General features: G+C 44.5%; 1 protein-coding gene across 4 annotated transcripts in view; it reads right to left on the reverse strand.

The window, feature by feature from the left end:
- UNC79 (unc-79 homolog, NALCN channel complex subunit) overlaps positions 1 to 6,098 on the reverse strand; it is a 110,193-nt gene extending 104,095 nt beyond the window's left edge. For 3 of the 4 annotated variants that reach the window (XM_030484010.1, XM_030484011.1, XM_030484000.1), the window contains exons 1-2: positions 5,937 to 6,080; positions 531 to 651 (exon numbers count right to left, since the gene is read on the reverse strand). In XM_030484010.1, the coding sequence (XP_030339870.1) occupies positions 531 to 651; positions 5,937 to 5,958 (143 nt within the window). In that variant the 5' untranslated portion in view covers positions 5,959 to 6,080. Of the gene's footprint in view, positions 1 to 530; positions 652 to 5,936 lie in introns of all 4 variants that reach the window. The other variant, XM_030484006.1, reaches the window with a different exon arrangement.
- Between the last annotated feature and the right edge of the window lie 6,585 nt (positions 6,099 to 12,683).

Consider the following 12,683-nt stretch of genomic DNA (forward strand, 5'->3'; position numbering starts at 1 on the left):
GGTCAGAAAAATCCTGACCTGGTTTTGCCATGCAAATCCAGATCTGTATACAAACTTTGTGTTTACTTGTATTGTTATAAGGGACTGAACCAGAATCCAAACCTGACAGCCAGCTGAACTACAGCACAGTAAGAAGCTAGTTTTGCTCATCTGGCATTGCTCAAGAATCCTGAGGTACCAGGACTGTTAAGGAAGTCACAAGTATAACACATCTAAAACTTTATAGGTCACAAATTCCTTTCTTCACAAGTTCAGCACTTCCGTGCATTCAGCTAAGTCTTAGGAGGGCCAAGCAAATGTGTAATCAACCAAGTTTATTTTAGAATCAGCCACTCAATAAGCAGCTCAACTGGGCAAATTGGGCAACAGCCACTGAAGAAATTAATTCATACCATTCTTTTCTTAAATTATGCTCTGACTCTTTTTTGCTGAGTATTGACCCATTAAATCTTGCAACAAATTAACAGTCAATCAATAGCCTCTACAATTCTTTAGCTCTTTATTCTTCCAGAGCATTAGTTAAAACTTACCTCAATAACGTCTGAGAAAAGTATTTCAGAGTATTTGCAATGTCAGTTCCAGAGGGCACAGGGTAAATGTTGTGGAGAACCCGGTTGTGGTATTCCTGAAGGTATCGGATTTTGGAAGCAACTACATAAAAGACAAAAAACAAACACAGATACTTTCATTTAGGTTTTTTGCTGACTGACAGAATCACATCTGTTCCTACTACTGCTGATTTTCTTTATTCAAGAATTAAACTATGAAAAATAGAAAAGTCTCTCCATTCCTTCTATTTTGACTGAATAAATTGAACACTCCAATGTAAGAGTGCCAAGGGGAAAGCATGAAAGTGAATGCCTGCATCTGTATTAGTGCTAGAAAATTTAAATAAAAAATAAAATAAAAAAAAGTAAAAAAACAACAAAAAAATGTACTCCTTCCATGTCTCCAAGCATCTCAAGATTCATTTATAATGAATGAGTCATTGGATCACAGGAGGTTCATGTGAGACAGATAAATGTTCCTACAGCCAAAGTAGAGACATACGCTGAGACAGAGAGAGCTTATGTGATTTACTTTAGGCCATGCATTTACTTTTTGCAATGAACTGAAGTTACTAAAAGATCCGTGCTGTTTATTTTAGCATCTTAGGAAGTCTGATCAAGCAGGTGAGGGGATTCCAAAGAGCAGTAAGAGCTCTACACCTTTACTGAAACTATTTTTCTGTTGTTTTAAAAATAATAGTGGGCTTATTTTCTAATAGAGTTCATTGTTCACTACAGGAAAAAAGCAGTTACCCACCATAGCTGCAATGCCTTTCGTTGTCTACGTGGCACAAGACAGTCTCACACAGAGACACCTGAGCACAATCATCTTTTTTTTGCTCTGCTCAGACTAATCTGCTGAGAAACAGCGTGTCCTGGCTGTGGCAGAGGCTGCACCAGCTCAGCAGCTGTGCATAGCATCACCCTGCGCAGACACAGCCCCAGTGAAAGCAGAGAACTCAATTATATTAGAAGTGTACCAAGACTGTGTAATAGGCAGTTAGAAGTAGAGATACTTCTGAATTACTTCAGCCCTTAAGCATACGGATTATGAGTCCTTCCCTATACCAAGATACATCCTTGTTCCCCTTCAGGGAACACAGGGCTCCTTCAGTGTGGTAGGTAAATTGTGCTTCCTAAACAAGCAATTAGTCAATACTTTGTTTTATTCTCATTGCCAAATGGCATTCATTAAAGAAGGAATACCATTAAGTCCTCTGCTGAACAGAAGGGCACTAACTTCCTGAGAGACATTGCCATGCCTCTCCTGCTGCTGTACCTCAGCATCCCATAAGCATTCTGATTCTTTTCTGTACCACTGGCAAGTTGAATAAGAAGGAGTGACATTACATTCATATCAAAGACTGAAGGACAGACACCAAGAGCGAAGTGTCTGCAACTGCTGTTGGAGGCTCAGCTCGAGACACTGAGAGCCACTTTCCAGTATGAATAGCAGCATGTACCGGACTTTCACATCCAGGAAACAAAAGCATCATGAGTGCTCAGTCACACAACAAATGAGGTTTGACAATTTCAAGTCAGTTACCCATGCAATGAGGAAAACTTAAATAATCATCAAGTGAAGAATACCATCTGCTTGAATTGCTTGACAAGAAACTGTCTTCCAGCACCCAACTGCCCCCATCCTGATCATCGTTTCTCCTGTTTCCTACTGTACTAACTGTCCCCTCCCAGCTTCTGTCACAAGAGAAGCTTCTACAGATGAAAGTCTCCCTCACAATATCACCCTGCTCCATGACAGGGAGAAAGCCCTGTGACTATACGTGACTGTATAGGGCTGGGGTCTATGTGAAAACAGCAAGTAAAAATGCAATTAGGGACACTGTCATAATGCATATGCAAAAGAAATAAACTAAAGATGCATAAGCAACTTGTATTTCCTCACTTTTAAGTGTTTCACTCTACAAATCTATTTTAAGGTCACCTTAATGGAGAATTAAAATAAATCACTATTTTTTCCCCACAAACAACTGAAAACAGAAGTTTTTTCATGTGGACTTGGATCGCCTCAGTATAGCTAGGAGCAAGATCAGAGCCTTTCAGGCCACCACATGAGCCTATGGCACATGAACTGTGCTTTGGCAGGAGGTTATCCCCGTCTCTGTGAGACCAGCCATAGCTAGCATACACACCCCCAAAACCACTGCGGTAGTAACACTGGCTCATGATGTGTTTCACTCCTGGTTATGAAAGTTTATTTTAGTAGTGCAAGACCTGCTTTCCCCTCCTCATCCCACATTTCATTCGTTCTGCCCACTATCTCAGTTTTAAACTCTGATTTGCAGGTCAGTTTACCAGATTACTTAGACACTTTTTCAACTGTCATGAAGACCCCTACAAAAACTATCTAGATTAGGTTAGATTAAGAAAGGAATTATTTCATAAATGTATTTTGTGATGCTACTTCCTCTTACTGGGGGAAAAAAAAAAAGGATGAACCCAGGTATATTTGCAAAGAAAACAGACCACAATGTCACAGTACCCAACAAAGAACAATTCACAGCAAGATGCACAGTTTACTGTGGCTACCATGGGTTGCTGTCACATATCTGTAAGTGAACTGGATTAACAAAATGCCAAAGATGATGTTAGAATTGAGGTCTAGATGTATTTCAGAGAACGGTCTGCCTCTCTACAGGTACTTACTTTCAAGACAAGAAAACTTATTTATAAAGCCTAAATATTAACGTTAGGTTTAGGCTAATGGTTTTAACCTCACCTCTCAGTTCTGCTTCCCAGAACACTTACAATTTCAGCACAGACTCCCGGAACACAAAGAATCTTCCAAAGAAAAGGCCATCACATTAAAAAAAAAAAAAAAAAAAAGTAAAAAAATGAGAAAAAAAGTTATTCCAGGATGCTTTGCTGGGTTATCCCTCTAGGATCTACACAAACCTAACTAAACTCTCTAGCCCCTTTGTAAAAATCCAGAGTGAATCCATTAGGAGACTTTAAAGATGGTCTTGCTTGTCCCACCATCCTGAAGAACAGAGTGGGCACCAGGCATTCCCAGGACATTACTTACCACAGTAAACACCACTTACTTCTATTTAAGGTGAAAAAGAACTAATTTTCTTTGACTACAATAGAACACCTCAGGCATGCCGTGATGAGGCAAATGATGTCACTGTCAATATTGCTGGTATGAGATACAAGATGCATGTGGTCACAAAAAAGGGAGGCTTTGAGACAATTTCCCAGACTGCCACAATTTTACCTGTTGTTCATACAACCTGCCAAAGAGCTGTGGGGTGGCCAATGGTTCATGTTTAGACCAACACCTCTTCTGTTCTGATCAGTCTGTTTCCTCATTCGTAGTGTTTTGCTGCTGTTCTTGGTAAATTGAGATTCATTATGACTTGTGACTTGTCTCCTTCACAAAACATTCTGGTTCTTGCCTGTCAGTCAATGAGGGCAGAAGCAACAACAGCAACAGCTGGGGTTTGAAGGTTTGCCTGGTAGTGATGTATGCACATCAACATAATCTGTGTCGGAATCCATCACCATTTGTAAAGAACTGCAGGTGAGGGAATCTTGAAGTTATGTAGAGACAAAGACATTTGGTAATGATGTAAGAATTAGACAGGTGAACAGCCTTGGTAAACAAAATGCATTCAGTAGGTTATAATGCACAGGATATGTCCATTAACCAAATACTCTACCTGGAGCATCATGAAAAGGAACATTAGGAAGTTGAAAGATCTGGAACCTGGACCCCAAATAAATCTTAAAATGGAGAGCAGCAAGGACACGGCATGCCAAGATGCACTGTCTTGAACAGTACAAGGGGATGAAAAGAAAAAACAGCCAAGGATAAAACATGAAAGAGAAGCTCAAACAGAGCAGACCAAAAGCATTAGGAATGGAGGAACAGAGAAGGCAGAATAGAAAAGAAAGAAAATGCCAAAGGCAGTGTTGGGACAAAAGGCATCAGAAATTCTTCCACATGCCAGTGTGAAAGAGGCATAATTAATGTATAAATATCACAAGAAGGAAGAAACAACTACAGAACTCAGGTGGGGGGTGAGGAAGGCAGAAAGAACAGAACAGTACATATCCGAACGTTGCATGCTTCAGGGCTGCTGCACGGTCAGAACACTGGGTTTCTATTTACGAGGCCAGAAGTGTATCCCTACTGCAATAAATTAGCATCCACATAATATTTTAATAGCAACATCATCCATCACTGTAAATAAGCAGTAAACCCTAAAGCAAAAAAATGCAAGTATTCTTTTCCTTAGATCAGTTCAGCACAGGCATATATAAATACAAGGATCCTTCCCAGCGACCTGGAGGAAGGAGACAGCAAGTCACAACATGTGAGGTGTCAGATCACATCATGTCATCATGACAAACATCAATCCAACCTAATGGTCACAGACTGCCTGGCTCACAACCATGACGCTGTATATGGAGAGAAAGCGGCTTTGATACGGGTGACGAGCTCCACCACCCTGGCATTTTTCTTTAAGCCTCCCACCAAGCTTCTTGCAGACACACCAGTTGTTATCAGCAGCAACCACAGTGGGGAACACTTGCATGGCCCAGCTGCTGACATCCCAACCACCATGTCATCTGCTCTCGCTCAGATCAGATCCAGCCATCATGGTGGTGAAACATCCGTGGCTGTGAGGCGGCTTGCTAGGCCCCGGGCAGGGGCTGTCAGCACCCGGGGGACTCCTGCTGCGAGGCTCTGGGGGCTGCGGCAGGCAGCATGCCAGCAAGACAGAAACCCTGCCTACATTCACCCAACAGGTGAACAACACGGCAAGAATGACAGCACACCTGACAGCACACCTCCCTTCTCAGTATCTCACAGCAAGACCACTTTCAAGATGTCAATGGATAGGTCATCTCTGGTCTCCATGGCAGGATCTCCAGTCTCTCGGGGGGTACATCCGTTGGGACAGGGTACAGCGCCGGCAGACGAGGCAGGCTGGAGGGTTCCCGCCGTGGGGTGAAGGACCAAGCCGGCCGTCTCAATCTTAACTCTCACCCCCCGACCCCTCATTTGTTCCCCCCAGGTCCCCGGCGCTGCTTCTGCACCAACACGCGGCTCCCCTGAAGGGCCGCCTGGCCAGCGAGGCGCGGGGCGGGAGGCGAGATGCTCCGCGGGCCGCCGCCACCACGCACTCGGCGGCGGCAGAGACAGAAAGAGCCAGAACGAAGGCAGCCCCCCCCCCGCCTTGCACTCGCTGCTACCCGCACGCCATAACAAGCGCGATCAGACCAGGCAGCGCTACCCCGCCGGGGCGACCGACAGCCGGGCAGCGCCATCGGCGGGAAGGCACCCCTGGCCGGCCGGCTGACCCCCGCTCCCCTCGGACAGGCCCCGGCCCGCGCCGCGCTCCCGGCCCCGCCACTCACACTGCTCTGCCTTAGTGGACATGCTGCCGCCCCGCTCTGCCCCTCAGCCGCCGAGGAGCGCCTGCCCCCGGCCGCAGTGAAGGCGGCGGCGAGCGCGTCGGCTCCTCGCAGCGGTGCCGCTGCCGCAGGGCTGCGGGCCGGGAAGCGCCGGGCGGGCGCGGCTGGGCGGGAGCGTGCTCTTAAAGGAAAAGCGCGTCTGGCGGCTGGGGCCGGCTGCGGGGTTGGGGGGCTCGGCAAGGGATGGGGCGGCCTGACCGCCCCGGGGCAGCTCCGGAGCACCGCCCCAGGCGGGGATGTTACCCCGCCGGAGCGCCGTGCTTGCCGCAGCGCGGGGCCGGGAGGTCCTGGTAATCCCCCCAGGACCCCGGCCGTGCCCCTGGGGCTTCGCGGGTGTTCGGGGCTGCTCAGGGGGCTGTGGCGCGCACCTCCCGGCCCGGCGCCCAGCTCTGCGGGGAGCCGCAAGAGGGGGGGCGCTGGGCTAGGCCGGGGTGGTGGGATCATTGACAGGGGGTTTCGTGGGGCCGTGGGTCTGTGTACTCCGTTTATACTTCGCTTGAAACAGGAACGTATTCCCTTGGGTACTCCTCCCCTCGATCCCCTGGGCTCCAGCTGTGGACCTCTGGAGAGCATGAAGTCAGGAGGCCCTGGTTGGGTTTGCCCACTTGTTTCGATAGTATCCCAAGCAGCTGTCTTGGGACTGTTCTGCCTTCCTCGAGGAGACAGGGCTGAGCTCAGCCCCAACTGTGTCCCCTGTCCATCACCAGATCCCAGCTATGGTAACTGCCCCAGGTGCCATCAGTGTGGGTTGAAGGTGGGATGGAAAGACCAGTTGTCGTGGGTGTACAGTAATAGCAATATAATTCATTTGCTCCAAGAGAAATTATTTCACCAGTGTGTGTCCTGTCAGCTTCCTCAGTGCCCTGACTTGGCCTCGCCAGATCTCAGAAATGAACAGCTAGCTATGAGTTTCTTCTCTGAAACCTTCCAAAATAGTTTTTCACATCCTCACACCTCTGAGAAAGGTATGTGGAAATAGCAGTATTTCACGAGCCAGGGCATATGAGCCTTGATGTTTATAGATAAAAACCCAGTTGCAACATGCTCTCCTCAAAACACTGGGCTACGTAAGATGAGCAGGCCTGTGGCAGCTGGAGAACTGTGTTGCAGAGGTGGAGGAAAATAGGTACATTTTATTATTCAACATGCAAAGCAATGCCTCCAAATTACTGCTGCCCTGTTTGGGGATGATGCACATTCTCTGAAGGAACTGTAGTGAAGGGCAGTTGCTGTTCGCCGGCATTTAACAGGTTGAGTTTTTTTTCTCAAAGCAATCTCCTAAAAGACTGCTTTGTGCATTGCATGTGCAATGTTTTTTCAACACCATTTAATTAGGTCAAAAATAGAGCTCTTATTGCATTTCCTTGAGGCCATAGTTCTTCCCACACTCCCTGCTGCTTGTGAGCCCCAAAGAGAGAGCAGAGCCAACTTAAACCACCACCACTGGCTTGTATGAACAAGCTGCCATGACTATAGCAGTACTCATCAGCAAATGAAAGGAATGAGTTGGGAAAGGAGTCACCTCCATTTCCCTGAGCAGTACCACACAAGCAAATACACTGGCCCATTCCTATACGTGGTTTTCTCCTTCTTCCTGCTGAGCTTGCTGCAAGATCATGTAGGCTGCTACCTAAATATTTTTCTCTTTTACATTTAAACCTGTAAGAGTAAACATTTATGTTTATCCTTCTATTAGAAACTGACATGTGGCATCAGATCCTACTGAAGGGAATGAATGTTTTTCTATTTATTTTTGTTTAATGATGTGTCCAGGGAGGTCACGTGGTGCCGTAAGCCCCGCTTTCCCCAAATCTAGCTCTCAGAACATAGAGCATAAGTGAGGAAAATACAGACAAATGGCTTTCAGACTTCATTTAAATAGCCTCCTGAAGGCAGGTTTCAACTTTAGCTTGAATTTCTGTCTGTTGATGCAATAGATCAATGATCTGAACTGTCTTATTGCTCATTACAAAACAATAGGGAACTCTGCACTGAGAGGAACTAAGCTCCCATAGGTAACCCTTAAAATATACCAACTGTTCACATACCACAGTGGTAAGCCTAACTAAAAACACTCAGGTTGATAAAGCAGGAACACACTGAGAAAATATGAATTACATTTCTCATGTAAAATTTCTTCTTTGGTTTAAGTGCCTGCAAATTGCAGCTACACCTGCATTTACTGAACAAGGTCCTACACAGTTCAGCATGTAATTCAGGTGTATGGAACACAGTTTATTGCTTTCAAGTCCTCCGCATGCCTAAAAAATGCCTAAGCCCCAAATAAATCCTGATATAGGTAATCTGTTATTTGGTCAAACAATTTGATAGATTTTCTCTAGTTTGTTAATAAAAGCATAGAGACTCATGCTTTAAATTGTGAACAAATGTCATAAAGGAGCAAATAAAGGAACATGGCACTCCGGAAATTAATTTCTCAAGTCTCTGTGCTGAATAGAGCCACCATTTCTCAGCAAGATCCTCATGAATTTGCCTAATAAAATGGGTACAGTGCTCCACTGGAAACATTTTCTGAGTAGCTAAGATTTATGTCCTTATGTTTTTTACCTCTGCATGCACTCAGTTAAGAGAACACATAAATGCTGCAGGCATTTTAAAGCCCACAAGTCATTAATGCAAGAATGTATTTTTACATATAAACGAATAGGAAATGGATACATACCAACCAATGGATGAAAACCAAAAAGAAGAAATGGTACTTTTCTGAGTTCATGAGTGGAAATTTCACAAAATCATGGAATCACTGAGGCTGGAAGAAACCTCTAGAGCTTGTTTACTCCAACTTCTCTGCTCAAAGCAAGGTCAGCTAGGGCAGATTGCTCAGGTCTATGTCCAGTCAGGTTTTGCACATCTGCAAGGACGGAGACCCCACAGCCTCTCTAAGCAAGCTGTTCCAATGTTTGACCATCCTCACAGTAGGAAAGCTTTTTCTTATGTTTAAATGGAATTTTCTGTATTTCAGTTTGTGTCTATTGCCTCTGGCCCTGTCACTTAGTGCCACTGAAAAAACTCTGGCTCTATCTTCTTACTCCCTCCCCTCACGTATTTATATACATTGACAAGAACACCCCCCCCCCCAAAATCACCACTCCCCCACCCCACCCCCAAGCTTTTTCTCACTGAAGCTAAACAATCTCAGCTGCCTCAGCTGAGAGGAGAAAAGAGGATGAACATGGGTCCTCCTCTATCAGGACATTATCATTAACTACACTGGGATAGGGATATTAAACCTGCAGTAGAGATGGGGAAATGTTTGGGATGTCTCAGATGCTTGCTTTAATCACTACAGGCCTATCTGCCATGAAACGAAGGAGGCAAGGGAGAGCAGAGTCTGCCTGATGAGCCAATGGTAATCCCAATAAGAAAAGCCAAACATAACGAGTACACTGAAGCAGGAGAGGATGAGCTTCCCTGGCATTCAGGACTTTTCAACCCACATGGTGCTGTCTGAGTATTTACCAGACTAACCTAATGCAGATGCAAGGTGCTTGATATGGGACTGGAGATCCTGAACAGCTTCTCACCAACCTCCCTGTCAGATTCAAACAGCAGATGGAGTCCCTCAGGCTCAGACGTGTGTTTGACAGCAATAGTTAGACCCCATTAAATTTAATTTGTCCTTAAATCTTTGCTCTCTGTAAGCATTAATCCTCATGAATGATGTTAGCATAGATAATCGCTTGAGGAAAAAGTCTATCTGGGATTAAACTGAACCATTAGGATCCACTCAGATAGGCTGCAGCATGTATCCTGGTTGACACAGGATGATGTCCGGAGCTGCTCCTCAGAGCTCAGACACCTGGATTAACTGACATCAGACAAGAGACAGTGAACAGAAAAGGCACCTCTTCTTGCTCACAAAAAAATCATCTCTATGCACAAAAGTAACGCACTATTACTGACAGCTTGTATAGTCTTGCGCAGGAAAGTTTCTTCTCAGGTGGAGATCTCTAGCCTTAGCCTCTGTGCTGAGACTCAAAAATGCAAGGAAAACTTCCTATCTTGCCTTTGATGTTACTATCACACAGCAGTATATACGGGGGAAAAAATCAACCAGACCTCCTGCTGTGGGAGGACAGGAATGTCGCTATTCTGAGGAGGAAGGTGTAGAGTATAGTAGGATAGAAATTAGGATAGAGAATAGAATAGAACAGAACAGAACAACAGAAGATGGCAGTCATGGCAGAAGCGATCATGATGTGTTAGAACCTTGGCTGAAGCCACCAACCCGTATCAGTTATGCCACCTGGCATGTGACAAATGCATTTCAGTCATCACTGACTTGGGGTGATTTAAAGTGAGAAACTGAGCGGTACAGAGCTCTGGGTCTCATTGCTAGTACTGCGATCCGAAAAGAATAGCCAGGCTGTGACATTAGTATTTGTTCTTTCTCACTGCAATTTAGAACAATTAAGACTTCAAGGGGAAAAAAAAGAAAAACATCATTAGGAAATATGGTGGTTATTTGGTCGTATTTACAAATCTGTAATTTTCTTCTTATTCTGACAATCACTTCAACTAACTCTGTGGATGTTAGCTTGATTATTGTATTTGTCAGTATCTGTCACTGTAAAAAAGAAAATCTTTGATAAATGCCCTCAATTTCTCTTCTAGATTAATGTCATTAGCCTCTCAGTGAACAAAACACTTAATTTGTTGCCATAGCAGTGGAGTTTTCAAAAATAAATGGTGACCTGCATAGAGAACTAGCACAAAACTGAGGAGCATGTAATAGGACTATTATAAAATCAGAGACTGGCTTTACTAGCTCTAAGCAGCAAGGTATTTCTGACAGCTACTATGCCGTAGTAATGTGAAAATTAGCATCACCCTGCCTGAATTAGATCTCACCCCAGTAAGTTGAATTTTTTTCTTACCTTTAATCTCAGACTTGTGCAGAACTGACTATACCACCTACCTACAAGGCTAAAGTAAAAGTACATTGTAGTGTCAGTAATGCTTTAGGAATTAGAATGACAACTGTCAAAAAAATGTTTTCTTAAAACCTATCACAGCATCATGGCCCAAAGGCTAAGACATGGACATAGAAAACAAGAAACCTAGAGCATAATTTATTTTGCTTTAGTATTTCTACACTGAAGTAAAAACATTCGGAAAATGCCTCTGTTGGGCAAGAAGAACAGTGTCACAGAGCAAATGAAGTCAGGAGATTTTCCATGAAGGACGTGAGGAGACGGCATGTGACATTCAACACTGATAACGTCCTCAGCATTTTGCTGCATATGTACGATGTTTGTGACCCATGCCAGGGTGCAAGCCCTGGCTCAGTAACAACTAAGCTTGACTGACCTTGCTCGTCTGCTTAAAGGCTTCCTTCCTAGCACCCAGTAAACTAGCTGGTCTCTCCACCAAATTGGTTTGCTTCACATAGGAGTCCAGGAGCTACATAAGATGAAGGGAAAGGTGTACTATCAGAGACTAGAAACACAAGTGAACTAAATTGACAGAACTGGGGCACTCTTAGCTTACACAGAGCCAAGGCCTTTTTCTGCCTCTCACCCCACCCCATCAGTGAGGGGTGAAGGGTTTGGAAGGGACAAACCTGGGACAGCTGACCCCAACTGATCGAAGGGATATTCCATACCATAGGATATCATGCTCAGCATATAAAGCTAGGGGAAGAAGAAGGAAGAGTGGGATGTTCAGAGTGATGGCATTTGTCTTCCCAAATAACAGTTACACATGATGGAGCCCTGCTGCCCTGGAGATGGCTGAACACCTGCTTGTCCATGGGAAGCAGTGAATGAATTCCTTGTTTTGCTTTGGTTGCAAATGCAGCTCTTGCTTTAACTATAAAACTGTCTTTATCTCAACCCAGGAGTTTTCTCACTTCTACTCTTCTGATTCTCTTCCCATCCTGACTTGGGGGAGTGAACGAGCAGCTTGGTGAACAAGCTGTGTTGGGCTTGGTTGCCGACTGGGCTTAAACCACAACACAAGTACAGCAACCGAAATGTCATATCTTACTGATTTATTTAGTTATTACTAGGTGAGAGAAGGGTGACAAAATCAGATGCAGGACAAGCAGGCACACTGAAATGTTCAAAACCATTTGTTACAAAAGGTTCCGCAAAACAGCCTGACTGATTTCGGTGGGTGCTGCCACAGTGTGCAGGAGCAGAGTTTCAGAGTACTTGCCCAGCTACATTTCAGTTACTGGCATGGGTTTTTCTCCGGATACCAGGAATGTAGGTGCCTACCCAAAACTCATCAAAATCTGTGGGAAACTTTACACACACGTAACTGGGCTTTCAGATCAGGCTGTTTAATTCAGTGACAAAGCTATAGTTTTTTGCAAAAAATAAACCCCTACCACTTTCTCTAAACAGTCAGGATGCCTCCATTGTCACTCTGAAAACTTCAGTTGTCATCAAAAGACTGCACAGAACACAGACAGTTTATTTGAAAATCATACTTTAGAAGTACAGCAGGAATGTACACTTTCACACATTCACAGCCCTACTCTCAGAATCTGTTTTGATACCAAACATTACAAATGAGTTAATGGAATTATAAATCATATTCTACTAATACTTTAGCATCATGACTAATTCTTAAGCATCACAAAAGATTATTCTTTATTTTTTTGCAAGACAGACATAAAATCATTAGAAGCATTCCTTTATAACACATATAACACAGCATAAC

This window comes from Strigops habroptila, chromosome 4, assembly GCF_004027225.2.
Source record: "Strigops habroptila isolate Jane chromosome 4, bStrHab1.2.pri, whole genome shotgun sequence".
In the NCBI taxonomy this organism is placed as follows: domain Eukaryota; kingdom Metazoa; phylum Chordata; class Aves; order Psittaciformes; family Psittacidae; genus Strigops; species Strigops habroptila.